The sequence below is a fragment of the Dufourea novaeangliae genome, unplaced genomic scaffold (assembly GCF_001272555.1).
Source record: "Dufourea novaeangliae isolate 0120121106 unplaced genomic scaffold, ASM127255v1 scaffold8, whole genome shotgun sequence".
NCBI classification, from domain to species: Eukaryota; Metazoa; Arthropoda; class Insecta; order Hymenoptera; family Halictidae; genus Dufourea; species Dufourea novaeangliae.
This window is the reverse complement of record NW_015373923.1, coordinates 9313061-9329044: the sequence shown is the minus strand read 5'-3', so window position 1 is coordinate 9329044 and position 15984 is coordinate 9313061. Positions and strand designations below refer to the sequence as shown.

General features: G+C 38.2%; 1 protein-coding gene across 1 annotated transcript in view; it reads left to right on the top strand.

Moving 5' to 3' along the window:
• The window catches only part of LOC107194621 (zinc finger protein 541-like), a 229036-nt gene that overhangs the window by 153694 nt on the left and 59358 nt on the right, over positions 1-15984 (top strand). Inside the window, exon 6 of the mRNA XM_015584267.1 lies at positions 10996-11299. Coding sequence (XP_015439753.1) covers positions 10996-11299 — 304 coding nt within the window. The remainder of the gene's footprint in view (positions 1-10995; positions 11300-15984) is intronic.

The window sequence follows — 15984 nt, the reverse complement described above, 5'->3', positions numbered from 1 at the left end:
GTTACTGATAAAAAAAAATACAAAATAATAACGAAATCTAATAATTATAATGCCAGTAAATATAGGTAAAGAATATATTAATCTTTTGAAATGATTTGAATAAACAAGTTTCTAATTTATTAGCAGTGGAAAAATAAACATAAAAATGTCGTAACCAATTTTAAATATTTTTTTATGAGAGTACTTGGTTGCCTTATAAAACATGTCTCGATTTATTCCGCTCCGATCATTTCTTTAATAATCTCCACAAATTTTTCCTTCATTTTCTACATTTGATCTGAATCTCTTGAACAAATTAACCCTCGTGTATTGTTGAAATAGGTGCTACGTCAATACTTCGTGAATTAAGTTCAATTAAATTTGGCAATTAATTGTTTTGACAAATTCATTTGTAGTCAGATTATACGATGTATGACCAATTGTTACTATCTGCAATTATTGCAGCAAAAACTATGACTGGAAATTAAGATTCTCTTTTGGATCATATTGACCCGAAAAGTATACGAAGATTAATATCACAATTTTTCATTTGCATTATTGTGGATCATTTGTGTAACGTATTACGTAATTCTGAGGTAATTGGTATTTTCTGATTCCATTGAACAATCCAGTGTTACCATCTTGCAAAAAAAAAAAACAATACAGTGAGATTGCTTCCCAAACCTGTACACCTCTATAACAACCTGAATTCCCTCAGACCGTTTAAGTAGTATAACTCCATCTTAAGTCAGACCTGGAAGAATTTCCACAAGTATTTCTGCCTAATCACTATTTCATCATTTTCAAGTAATGGTAAACAATTTTTTATTTCTTCTGGAAGCACTCTCACTCGCTGATTCACACATTTTCCCGCCAAATCAGGTTATTTAATAAAGATTTAGCTATCAGGCAATAAATACAGTCACAACGATATCGAAAAGATAGAACACTGGTCAGCTGAACTTTGAAGTATCACTGTATGTCACTGGAAGATTCAACAAAGCGGTAACATCTCTTGCTAAACTTGTACCTCTATAGCAATCTGTATTTTCACCTGAACTTACTTTTAAGTAGTATGACTCAGCGTTAACTCAGTCCTATACGAATTTCCAAAAGTATTTCTGATTAAATCCCCATCATTATTTCATCATTTTTTAATAAAGTCTCATAATTATTGATTTTTTACCACAGGTACCATCTCTCACCAATCAGATCATTTAATAACGGTCCAAAACAATATCAAAAAGAGTGGACTTTGAAGTTTCACTATACCTCGCAGGAAAATGAAACAAATCAGTAATATCGCTTCATAAACATGTACCTCTATAACAATCTCTACTTTCTTCAGAACGTTTAAATAGTATAATTCAGCCATAACTCAGATCTGTAAGAAATTCCAAAAGTACTTCTAATTAAATCCCTATCACTATTTCATCGTTTCCAGTAATGTCCTATAACAATCGATTTCTTATCGCACGTCCACTCGCGAAATCAGGTCATTTAATAAAGATTCAACGATCACCCAATAAACAGAGTCGGAACGATATTAAAAAAAGAAACGAACACTCGCCAGCCAAACGCCAAACAAATTAATACGTAGTCACGAACAACGCCAGCATCGACAGCGATTCCCTGCCCCTTTTCCGGCTCTGGAAGAAAGACAGGAGCCCGTTTCAATGGGTCTCGCCGGTTAATTGAAAACTAAAAAAAAAAAGGCAAAAAAAAGAAAGAAAAGACGACCGCCGAAGGGCAACATCCTGTTCCCGATTCTCCGTGGAAGCCGGCGGTACCTCTCGACCCTTCTCCACTGCCCCCCACAGTCTTCACCCCTTTCTCGCGCGTCTCGGTGGTCGGGGAGAGGGACGGCCATTGTAAGTTCCTCGGCGTATCTCTGTTATCGAAGTAAATCCACGTAGTCCTTTTCCCGGGTTCGAACGGCGACGGTGCTTCTCGAAATAAGGAACGACGAAAGGAAGCGCTTATACCTCGAGAGGTATTCTCCTCGAGGGCTCTTCAACCCGCCGAGGCCATATCTATACAGGGTGGTCCGTAAGTTGGTCGCCACGGATACCCCGAGACTGCGCTTCCGGATTGTTCCCCGAGAAAATGTCAAGGATAAAAATTTCGTCGTGTTATTGGATTTCCTACGTGTAATAATTATTTTTCGGCGGAACGATAATTTAAAGATAGGTGATTATTCCTTTCGGTGCTATTTAATAGTCGAACTGTTTATTTATCATTTCTTTTAGAATTGATTTGGATTTTACATTCACGTGAACATCCACATAGTGACGATGATAGTTGAGAACGATGGTAAGAACAGTAATACAGAAATTTTGACAATCTTTAATAAACGTCAAAATAATTTCAGTTCAAGCTTAAGGGAATTATCGACACAGAAACGTAACCTACAAAAATGTCTACTTCCATAGAATCCATAAGCATTTAATCCGCAATTAACCTATAAAAATTCATATTTCGGCGAACACCCGCAGCATAACGATGATAACTACTCAAGAAAAACAATGTAATAACAATGATATACAAACTTTAACAATCTTTACTAAACGAAAAAATGAATTTTTAAATTCGAGGTATTAAAACGGTTAATGAACAGACATAACCTAAAAAAGTTAATCTTTCATAAAACCCATAAGAGTTAATCTCTAATTAACTTATAAAAATTTACATTTACGTGAACTTTCCTATGGCAACGATGACAATAAAGAAAAACAAGGTAACTTCAGTTTTCTGCAAAAAAGAACAAATATTCCGAATATTTCTCGCTGTGGAATTATATTCTCCGTTGTAATATCCAGAAACCTTTCAACCGACACATTTTCTCGTTACACCAACCCGGAAGTAGCTCGAATATTGTAACGATCGATTCCGTGAACCACTCTGTATACACAAAGCGGGGGGATGAGGCGAGTGGAGGGGGCCACGTTTCTTGGCCCAAAAGGGATTTGCGACAAGTTCGGTACGGCTGGGAATAGGAAGCAGGGGATTCAGGGAGTCGTTGGCGATGCAGCAGGCGGGGGTGGAGAGCTTCATCGTTTTCTTCGGTCTTCCGCTTCTAAAGAGAGGCCAGGCTTTCCCACCTCGATATCGTCGATACCCTCTTTGTTCCCGGGGGTTCCTTCTCGTCCGCCTCGCATTAAGGATACCCTGACCCCGTAAAACGACTGAAAAATAGCGCAGGACAAACGGCTTCTTGCCTGAGACCCCTTCGCCGACGTTGGTCCACAATCGGCGAGAATTAATGGGGAGTTGATAATTGGTGAGAATTTAATTTTGGACTTTGATGACAGTGTCACAGGAATGGGGGCGATCTTTTTGCGTAAAAATTTATCTGTACCTCTTTTGTGCAAGGGTTATTGATTTTTGGACTGTGGAATATATAGAGCTTTATTACTTTCGGATATGTTTTGACTCATAGTATTAGGACACCTGTTCCGATTGTAAAAAGTATGTGTATTTCATGTACACTAGACATTATACTACATTTTCTTTATATTGTACGAACTTAAACCTTACTTATTGAAATTTAAGATGTCTTCAGTACTTTCGAAGTCTTAAAATAGGAATAATAATTTTATTAAATAACAATATTAACAAAATTGTAACAGAAAAACTTTTCTCGCTTGAATTATCGAATTTCGGTAAAGACTTCTATATTTGATACCTCAACTGTCAACATCTATGGAACTGTATTGGTTCAACAAAGAGGTCACTTGTATTTGGATGAAAGAAGTTTACCGAAGAAAAGAATCTTTGTTCAGAGAAACCTATTTCTTTCGAAAGAAATTCGATTCTTTTGTGAACAAGAGATTTTTTATGTGAAATCGTATAAACTATTCGTTTATAAAAATATTCAAGATAAATCCCAAATTTTTCATTGGGGCTGTCACGTTCTGTTTTGTTCTAGAAAACCGATTTCAAAATGCTGCCTGCTAATAATAATTCCATTATCATAGAAATCAATATCCTTGTACCGAACAGCTTGACTCCAACTTCAGAAGTATATTTTTAGCTCAATTCTGCGAGGGACATAACCATTAAAGAAGGAAGAAAAAAGAAAGAACCGAGAAATCCTCGTTCCTTTGTTTCCCTTCCAACAACGAAGCTTTCTTTTCTCGCTTCGACGTCTTCAATACAGTCTTTGTCTCTGCCATTTTCCTCCTCCTTCCAGCTGCGTCAGAAACGTTTCTCTGTGGACTCAAGAACAGAAGAGCAGATGGGGAAGGGGTGGTAATGAAAGAAATTATGAAGGTTTCGTAAGCTTCCACCCATAAAGCTTTAACCTCCTTAAAAAAAAAGTAATCAAAGACCAAACAAAACAGACCTATAACAAATTCCAATTGACAATATCCAATCCATTAAAAACCATATAATTCATATTCAGCCGTGACTTCGATAAAAAGGTAAAGGAATTTCCAGTTCATTAAACATTCATACATAACATTCATGTATATCCCGCAATGAGAAACAGAACAGAGGATAATGAAAAAAAAAGAAATACCAATCTAAATGGCTACAATTAATTGTCCAAAATCGCGTTTTCCATCGACTACGATTATTCGACAGGCGCGGCTAAATTACGAAATAAATCAGACGCTTGATCCCAGAATCCTTTTAAAGCAGCCCCCCTACCCCTTCCTTTTTTTTCCTTCTATTAACGGAGAAAATACGACTCACAAGTGGGTCGATCGATTCCCGAGTGGTCTCGGTGGCCCACGGGGGACCGATGAGGACGACGAATCAGAAAGGAAATACGTTAAAAGTTGAACAAATTAGCTTTTACAAATTAAACCTCCTGTCTCCCCTCCCACATTCTCTCTCTCTCTCTCTCTCTCTCTCTCTCTCTCTCCATCTCTCTCGTTCGTTCGACTCGAAATTCGTCCGGGGGATAGAATTTAAGGGAATCCGTTCGTATATCGATGGACTATAAAACTTGGACCGATAGAGGATCCCCTGGACTGCTGGAAAATTTACTGGAAACGATGTCCTCTGGCCTGCGACCCGGCCACTTCTTAGCGGGGTTCCACACGAGGTACGGTTCCTTGTCGGAAGATACGAACGTGGACAATGTTCGAGGGCTCGTTAAAGTTTCAGAATACCGGGGAAAGGATCGACCAGATCGGTTGCGCACGGTCGGAGGAAGTTTCGTCCCAGAATACGTTAATTCGATGGGGGTTTCGGGGCTGCACACGGGATCGCGGGCGTATTTTTTAATAAGCTTCCTTTATGTACCGAACGTGGTAATTACTAATGGAGTTAACGTTACCCGTCGGTTTCCGATAACGTGCTCAAATATTGCCACTTTTTATTTCGAACGGAATATTTCGTATTCATACGGGAATTCAGACGGTCCCTTCTTCATTATGAAATTGAATCAATATTACTTTATGGTATGATTTAATATTATGTGTGGACTGTAGAGCTAGGCTTTATAGTTAAGGAAAGAATGAAACGTTATTTTATTATAGGTGAATAATCGTTACGACATTTTTTTTTTCTCTCCACTTTCTGTGCAATCTATCGAGAGAAGGTATTAAGCACCAACTTTGATATAGGTTATGTGGCACTGAATGACTACGTCCAATGGCGTGGCACAGAGCGATGCTGATTTATATATTAATTTGTTACTTTAGTTGTACCCTCGTTAGCAAACTCGGCTTCCGCTAGGTGAAAAAGTGACGGGAAAGGCCTCCTACCACCTGATAAATTTATTTCAGATACTGAAATAAATATTCAACCGGATATTGATTTTGCATACATTTCAACAGCTCCCAAAAGCAAGAGGTAGATGGCCCTTTTCCTGCGCCACTTTTTCCCCTAGCGGAAGCCGAATTTGCTCGTGAATGTACTTAATTGGTAGACGTAAGAAGTGATGTTTACGCAGTCTGTACTCATCGTTAGAAATATTTATCAGGTTCGCTGCTGGTCAGTTTGTGTGCTTACGGAATTAGTGGGTATAGAAGGTATTTGTTTAATTTTTGTGGTACCTGCTTTTATAAATTCCTGAAATAATATTTTCCGTAAATATTAATTGAGAATCTTTTTTTAGAGTTTTGGCAGGTAATTATATAGACTGCAGATTTTTATGCAAGATGACGTTTTTGAAAGGAATTTGTAGAGATAATAACAAATGTAGGAATTTCCTTTCTACTCTTAAGTAGGTATCATATTATGTATAGAATGAAATAGAGAATTTGTTACGTCTGATGAAAGTTTTGTCTTTTATTGTATTTCACAGAGCCTTATAGGCTTTAAATGCATAAAATCCGCAGTCTAGTAAGATAAATATATTCACGTTGTGATTTAAACTATAGAATAATATAAGCTTCCTAACTTATAAGTTACTGATTAAATATAATATTTCGTTTCTCTTGAAATCTAGTAACTTGAAGCATGTTTACTTGAATACTATCAGTATCGATAATATTAGAAATAAAAATTTGAATATTTCAGTTTACTAAAGAGTACAAATACAAGCTTTAATATTCAGAATTTGACACATTCAATTAATTATTCGTTGTGCATTCAATTTATTATAATTATTCACTTCGTTACTATTAGACCGTGTATTTATAACAACACACGAATATGTAAAATACACTTCAATATAATTTAATGGTATTAGCATGTTATTTTCAAGCTAATAAAATCCTCTAAAATAGAAATAAATTCCTAATCAGTTCTGTTTATACGAAATGGTATGTTCGAAAAAGGTCTCAAAGTTTTTATTAAGATTCATATCAATTATCTTGTCTATTCCACAGTAATACAAAACGGAAGTGTCCACGGACATCAATATTTAAACGACCCAAAAGAAACGTGTTCTCCGGTTTTCCTCTCTCGACTCCTTCATCGTCGCGATACTCCCGGCCAAATATTTGCTCACTGGAATCGGAGAACCCTGCGGTTAACGTTTCAACGTCGATACGACGAAGTATCAGGCGTGGACGTAGCCGACATCAGAGTCTTATTCTTATCTTATTTAGCTCAAAAAATCTTGGAACTTCTAAGTTTCATTCAAACAACAGTAGATACATGAACACATTTTTATCAATTTTAGGAATTCTCTTCGATAACGTCGTCATTCAATAACAGTTTGTTCTCAACATTTTCATGAAAGTCTAAAGTGTTAACTAAGTTTTTTCTACTTTTTGACTATCAGACTGATGAAATGAAATCGCCTGAAGAGAACAATAATGCATAGAATAAATCTTCCATGGTTAATAATAAAGTTGATTTGAGTTTTTTATAAGATAAAAAAAAATTTGTTTTCCACCATTTGAGTCGCTGAAGAGTGACCCGAAAAATCACTCGTTTTTGGTCCTACGATTTTGGACCTGAATTCTGTGCCCAATGATACCTCATAAATGTTAGACCAAAGTTCTATAAAAATTACAACAGTTTTCGACGTACAGTCCGCTATTTTGAATCGGCCATTCTGAATTTTGGAAATCTAAATTCAAATTCGTTGCTACCACTCAGCAAAATCCCTGGAAACAATTCTTTAAATTATCGGATTGACATCAAAGTCCAGTACATCGAAGAGTATATGCTGACAAGTTAATGAATTTTTACTTCTTTGACCTCCCATATCTAACACATTAATTGCTAGCTCAACGTGAAATTTTGTTGCTTATTTATTTATGTATTCTTTTAAACCTGATGTGATTAAAATTTTTTATGATCGATGTCTCATCATAAGATATCATTTGGCACAGAATTGAATTCCAAAATCGCTGGACCAAAAATTCCCTCGTTTGTGGGTCACTCTTTTGATTCTAGACAATTGTGGCGACAGTAATACAAACCGAGAATTCACACAGTCACGGTAACGATCTGTTTTATCCGCGGTAAATCTCCGATCTCGATTATAGTTACGACTGAGGCCGTTGAACGCTTAACGGTGTCGTTTCCACCGTGTAACTCATTGTCGGATTAATGCAATTACGGTGTGGGTGGAGGAGGGATGGGGTGGGTTGAGATCATCGTATCAGAGGCTCCTTAAGGGTGATAAAGGCACCCTTCTCATTCGTCCGTTAGACCGCGACGGCCAACTTGTTGCATTTTGCAGTCGGTCCACTCTTTCTCCTTTTTCCTAGCCTCGTCCGCCTGTTTCGGGATGTCGTGAAAATGGCGCCAGCCCGAGATAACAGTTAACGCCGGGGCCACGGTTGATGAATGTTTACGGGCGACTCTTACACTTTCATTCCGGAGCCATTGTGCGAAGTATGGAGGCCAGTTAAATGTCTTCTTTGAATTTGTGCACGTACCCGCGGGCGAGGGTTTGGGAACATTAAGCTTTCCTTTCTTGGGGCTGTGGAAAATTTCTTTTACCCCCTTTTCCCTTTATTTGAACACGAGAAAACACATTATGAGAGTTATACGGCTTTACATAGATTTGAATACAGATTCTTAGATTACATATTCATGTACAATATTTAGAGATGTACTGGGAATTTTGACAGAATAAGATATGCATGTTTAAATTTGTGAATTGCTATTTTCTTGAATATACATACTTGTAAAAGAGATGCCATGTTTGGCTGATTGAGTAGTTCTTTTACCAGTGTTCGGGTGAATGTGACCCAATCTTGGACTTTAATTTTTTATTATATTCTTAGTCAGAGAAACTTGTGAATCACTTTGACACTATAACTATCAATTGATGAGTAAGTAGATTTTCTTAATTCGATTTAAGCTGACACCGAGTGTAATTGAAGGAATAGTGATGCAACAGTTTATTAAACAGTACACGAGGGTTAAAATTTATTATCATCGAAGTCATTAGTATTTATTGACAAATAATTATTTTCAGGATATTATTAGATTTTATGCTATGTTTGCTCTAAAAGAAGTTCCTTTAGGAATTTATAACAAGTTACATGTTTACACTTGAATTTATAATATATGGAATTTTGTTATATAACATCGAATAGATGTTTCAATGGCAGAGTTAATTTCGAAAAATCCTCTCAAAGGAGAAATGAAATACCAATTACCTCCTGTTCGTATGAATTATATTTTAAATGTACGACTTCGCATTGCATATGTACAAAGGCATAATAAGTTATTCGAACTATGGTCAATCATAATTAAGTAAACACAAGTTACGTATTATAGTAAACATTTTGTGCCTTACATGAGAGGTACATGTAGAGATAAAATCTATATGTATGTTTAGAATCGAACAACACATTTATTTGATTGGAATACCATAGTACAGATCACAACAATTTTAATTATGGTTTCAACATCAAATTGAAGCATATTTAGAACGAAGTTAATCCACATTTAGCTACGATTACACCCCTCAGGTGACTACATTAGGGGGTTGAGTACATACACAGGACTATATTAATAAAATTTCAGTGAATTAAACCACAATTTACGAAATAACCTAGTTTTCATCACAAGTAGCAATCCCCCAAACATAAGAGTTTACATTATGAACCAATTTTATTCTAAGAGACCCTCGAGTGAAACATCAGTCTACCAACGAAAACGTCAGAATTACCCTCGAAATTAAAATTCTCGTCACGAATTGCCCTCATTTTAAGATCACCGTTACTCGAAATTCCTACGCCAACTTGTTGCTCGACCCACATTTTTTTTTTCTTCCAGTCAACGTTGCAACATCAACATCTCCGCTTTGAACGGCGACACGAGTCATCTTCTTGGAACTCGTGAAGCTCGTTGAGGCGTGTCCACGAGCGCGTTAAGTGTACGTTTCGCCCCGTCGATGTCGTTACGCCGGATATCGAGCAAATGGGGTGGAGAGAAGTCTTTAGGCGAGGAAACTGCCGTAACGCTGTCACGCCGTGGATGAGCTTAGATGTGACTCGAAGATAGAACGTGGAACGTGCTTGTGCGTTGTACGGGATTTCTTGGAGACGGGTAGATCCACGGTATAGATAGCGGGTATAATTGGGTCGACATAATTTTCTCCGTTCGATCTAGAGGATTGCGTGATCGGGCTTCGGGAAATTTTCCGTGTGCTTAAAACGGAAAAGTCGTCTGAGGGACTTATCGCTTCTTCCCGTTAGAAAGAAAATTTCGATCTTATTATAGGTCGAAAAAAAGAGGGGTTTTTCTCTCTCTTTGGGGTTTTAGATTTGTCGAGGGATGTAACATTCCTTTTCTTAGGTGTGCCAGTAAGTAATTGACTATTAATTGATGAACTGAGTATTAATCTTTAAGAAACGCAAGGATAGGATATAGTGCTTCAGTTACATTCAGAATGGTTTTTTAATACCCTACATCATTTTTATTTAGTGAATTATGGTAATGATCTTTTTGAGGTAAAATAATATCGCCTCGCAATTTTAAAAAAGTTGAGTATTATAATCATAGTATGTACAAAATAGTAGCGGGTCGAATATGGTACCGTAGAAGACTTTTTGTTCAACCCCCTTTATCTCCCCTTAAAATATCGAAATGAATACGTATATGTTTCAATTCAAACTGTATCCAAGTATTCTTCAGCTATGCCTGAACTCGCTGGTAACATTCACTCACATCTTTCACTCCCTCAACTATTATACTTATTATATTTATTTTCCTGCAGAGCACGATAAAATAAGAGACTCCATGGATACTTGAAAATATTTTTATTATATTCGTAACAGACTGACATTTTTAATGGAATATACTTGATATTTACGTCCAATGACACGATGTCCTCGTTTTAAACCGAAGACACTCCATAGATATAGTAGCCTCGCGATAATTACCCGTACTTGGAGTTCGAATGGCGGGCAGTTCTAGGAAGTGTAATTATCGAATTTATCGACATTATAATTATTGGCAGTATTACAGGAAGCGACAGAAAATAAGATTGGCGCGCGTGTGTAATTCGTGTTAACAGGGAGCATTTCTTACGATATTTATCCAACAGGCAATTATCCCGAGTCTACTGTATTTCATATATATACAATATCCGATATATATTTCATTATTCTGGCGATTAACGAAGAATTTTTACTAATTCTGTGACAGGAACGGACACATGCTGACCCATCGGAACAAAAAGCCGTACGAGTGCAAGGCGGAAGGATGTGGCAAGTCGTATTGCGACGCGAGGAGTCTGAGGAGGCACACGGAAAATCATCACGCCGGTAGCAAGGTGAACGAGAGCGTTAGTCCTAGCAGTCCGACGACCGGCCCTCACACACCGAACACGCCAGGAAGCAATCCCAGCACGCCTAGCACGCCAGGTGCGACGTCGACGCCAAATGGCCATGGACATCCGGCCCTGAAGCAATTGCTTGCCACTGAACCGACGCAGACGCAACAACAAAAGGTAAGTTCACCGTTTTTATGCGATTAGTAAACTTTGAATTTTATGCAGTCGTATTATACAAGCTGGTTAGCTAACAAGGAACACTGTTCTGTTGATGATAACATCGCACAGATTTTTATATATAGTTCCAAAGTATGTATATTACAAAGGTTACAAAAATATAAATTAAAAAAGCATTAGAAGGTCAAACAAGCGTCTATAAGAAAATGAATCAAATGTGAGTTATGTGGAAAGGGAAGGGCGAGGAGGGGAGGAAAGACAGAACAAAAGTATGGAAACTGGAGTGAAAATAAATGCTTCCTTTGTCACTATTTCTAACAATATTTTCTTAAATAAATTCGGAAAACAAACATATTGTTACAAATACATCACAGTTCCTCGTACAAATTCAGTTTTAAACACTAATCCACAAATATGGAAATGTAGATCAAAATTGATTTCTTCCACTAAGGCTTTTATTACGTCAAAATTTTATTAAGTTATTCTGTACTTTATGCAGTTCAGTTATAATTGCCGGATATTAGGTAACGGACTACCGGGATCTATTCCTAAATTTCGTTTTCTCGAAATTGGTCCGATATTGGTTCGTCTGAGATAGGTTTAAAGGCTTACACCCCACCGCGGGATGAGTCGGTCAACGCTGGATCTGAAGGATCCAGCGACGTAAGAGGATTACATGGATCTTCGGCCGATCGTCAAGTATGTTACCGCGACCTTTAACTACGCCCTCATTAATTTTTATACGTCATTCGCGGGCGTTCAATTTGTCGTACGCCCAATTGGGGCCAGCCTGATAACAGGATTCTGGGAATTATACTTGTTCCGGCGGTCATGAAACGTCCGGGATTACGGTTATTACGGGGTAATTCTTTAATAACTTCGTTTCGGATGCTTCTGGAATTAATCCGCTTGTAGGGGGTAATTATTTGAGGTCTTTTGAGGAATACAGAGAAATTGCTCTTTGTTCGTGTAGGAAGTTAAGAAGTTTTCAATCTCTTCGATTCAGTATCGGGCTTCTAGAAGGAAAATATTTATTATAAAGTTCCTTTAAATTTATATTTCTTTATTTTACACGAAATATATAATTAAAGTATCCTGTCAGTAATTGTTTGTTTCTTATTTTATTCTTCTTATATTATTAATAGCATTTAACGAGTGAGAGACTAGTGGCTGTATTTAAACTAGCAATCGCAAAACTTACTACTTAATACTAGACTCAGTTTATTATAATTTGTCACTACATTCATTTATTTCTTCACTACAGAATACATAATAACTGTATTTATTTAGTCAGTTAACGATTCGTTACCTCTAAAAATCTTGTATAAATGAAAAATTCTGCAAAGAAAATGTCAGAATTATTTCATTTAAGGAGATTAAATATTAACAGTGTGTAGTTGAATTGTGATTGAATTTCGATGCATCGTTGATTCGCAATAATTCCAATCATCTTAATTATGCCAGTGATGTAATGTCCTTGTTCGGCGCACTCTATTTACCTATTCTACTGTCCAATCCCTGACATTTCATAATGTCCTGCACTGCTGTCCGAGTTTCAACAAACTCTTACTACAGCCGCAGCTGGCTGATTATGCGCTAACCAAGTCTACTGTTGCTGGTCCTCGCCGCTGCGTACTACTGCAAACGGTGGCTGACTAATACGCCTTGTTTCTACTGCGGTAATAATGGTCCGCTGTATCAACAGGCCGTGTACCAAAGATATTGTATTACTACATTCTTGATAATCATGCGTGGTAATTGCCTGCAGTGCATTAGTACCGGGTCTAGCTGAGCAATACCGGATCTCCGTCGAATGTCGCCACTGAATTATTCTCTTAGTACCATTAATTCGATACATTTAACACTCAATCACTAATTAGTGAATATTTGATAGCATTTATACTAAACATTGTATAACTTAAAACAACGAATAATCAATAATTTGTTACTAGATTTAGTATTCGTTTCTAAGAACTTCAGGAAACTCTCTTCATTCCCATATTAATTACAACCAATTCAGTTCAAAATATGCATGTAATAGATACTTGAACAGTGTATAATCGATAGAGGGAACAAGACATTCCAAAAACCTACTATCAACCATCTCTTCATTTCGAAATTTCTTCGTGTCAAAAGAAATTTCTAATCACAACGTAAAGCATATCCTGACTCTAAGGCATAACCTCCAATAAAGACCAGCCAACGGTTATTAGTCGTTCGCGAGTGCCCACGCACGTTGGCGTTACCCACAGTAACCGTCAATTATCAGGCCTAAATTGACGCGACCAGAATCTCTGTCCCGTGGAAGCAAAGCGGTAGACCGACCGTTAACCGCAGTTTTCGGCAGCTCGATCGAACCACTCGTTAATCCCACTGCCGATTGAAACTGCCCGACCGGGATAGAGCCGGAATCAACGATGGATAATCAAACCGTTTACAGGTGTTTGATCTTCTACGAATACGAGAAGTTTGAACAGTCCAAACAGAGTTCAATCCTGGTGAGGCAACCAAATTAAAGGTCGTGTTTAACCTTTCAAAATAATTGAAATGTTGCAAGTATCAAGCCGCTCGTGTCGGTCATACGATTGGAGAAGATGGGGCATTGGAGGTTTCACAGTTGGTTATTTATCTAAGCTCTCTTTACCCCTTTCAACTTCTTACGATACTTTCTTTGCCTTTCTTCAGTTTGAATTTCTTACCACGGCCAAAGTCTGCTTGGACTGTCCAAACTCTTCGTGTTTATAGGACACCAAACACTACTTATACTATTCAAACTTCTTGTACTCATAGAAGACCAATAATCTTTGGACTGTTCACACTTCTGATGCGATAGAAAACCAAACTCGTTTGAATTCCTGATAAGGTAACTGAACAGTCCAAACGAAATTTGGTCGACCTAACCCAGACCAAACTGAAGGTTGTGATAAACTTCCCAAATAACTGAAATGTTGCAAGATTCAAACCGCTTCAAACATTCCTCCACGGTCAAACTCCGTTTGGACTGTTCAAATTTTTCGTGTTCATAGAAGAACCAACACTGTTTGGACCTGTTCAAACGTCTCGTGCTCGTATAAAACCAAACATGTTTGGACTATTCAAACTTCTCGTGCTCATGTAAAACCAAATATATTTGGACTATTCAAACTTCTCGTGCTCATGTAAAACCAAACATGTTTGGCCTCTTCATACTTCTCGTGCTCATGTAGAACCAAACATGTTTTGACTGTTTAAACTATTTGTGCTCATAAAGACGAACCATGTTTGAACCTGTTCAAACTTTTCGTGCTCATAGAGGACCAAACGTATCTGGACCTGTTTTTCTATGGATTCATCACTATTCGTGTCACAGTTGGCATTGGATGGTCCTACCGCGTTCGTCCGCACGCCGCGGAATCAACCAGCCGGCTGCGTCGTAGGGATGGCGGCTTTTTATTGGCTGCGAGCGCCTGCAACGAAACCTAGCTGTGGGATGGGTTAGGCCATTGTCGGACGATAAAAGCGCGCTAGAGAAAACGAATTGTGCTCGCTAGGAATCAGGGATTCTACGGGGGCTAAAGGGGGCAGAATGGTGGAGACGGATGAAGGAAGGTCCACCCTTCTTCATCTTGTACGGATTCCCAGTCCCCCCCCCCCCCCCTTCTCGGCCAGCCTCTCAGACCCGGTGGAAATTAGTTCTCGGCCGTAGAGCACGGAATTATTGCTGCTTTCAAAGTCGCTCGAGCTCTCGGACTCGGCCGCGCTTACATCTGGGGGTTCCAGGCCGTGGAGGAAATACAAAGAAAAAAAAGGGGGCGACCAGGGGAGGAGGAAAGTGGGGGACACGCGGGGTAGGGAATCGTGTACGGACCTCTGTGAAAGGGAGAAGGAAAAGGAAAGAACGCCGCGACTGGCACAGGACAAGGAAGAAGCGATGGTAGTTAAACCGAGACTACAAATCTACGATATTGAGTTAGAAGCAAGGCGAACCCTTGAAGCGGGGCTAATAAAATTTGATGACCGGGAACTTCGTAATGAGAACGAGACGAGGAGGACGGTAGAAACCGGGGGATGATAGCCCGGGACGAGGGGAGAGGAGATCGAACCAACCGCCTATGAAAACTTCTCAGACACAATGACTTCGTGATTTATAGTATTTCATCGAGGTCCGGGTTCCTTGACTTAACCGTCTGGCATTGGCGAGTTTTTCTACTCGGTGGTTCCGTGAATCCCGTTGAACTTTAAAATGATTCATTTTCCTTCTCTTCGTATTAAAGTACAGGGTAAGATTGATACACTGTGATTCTGATACTGCCAGACAAGTGTCTTTAACCCCATTACTGTCTTTGTCCACTGTACAGAACATCGATTTTATCAATGGGTTATTGATATCAGAAGTTTGTTTTATCATGTTTCTGATATTAGTAACCCATTGATAATATTGACTGAATTATCTTTCGAGGATATTCAGTTGAATAATATTGTTCTGTTAATAAGTACGATGTACAGGGTGTTCACGTTATTACTAGTCAGCGATTTTCTCACAAATAGTAAGTATTCGAATAAAATGATAGAGAAAAAAGTTTTGCGAAATGTCCTTTAATTTTTTAAATGGAATGCTTCTGCCAATCTTGTCCGAGGTATTAATGCACGTGTTTGAGTTATTTCGCTTTTTAAATGAGTTTCATCTCTGAGCGGTATATCGTAAA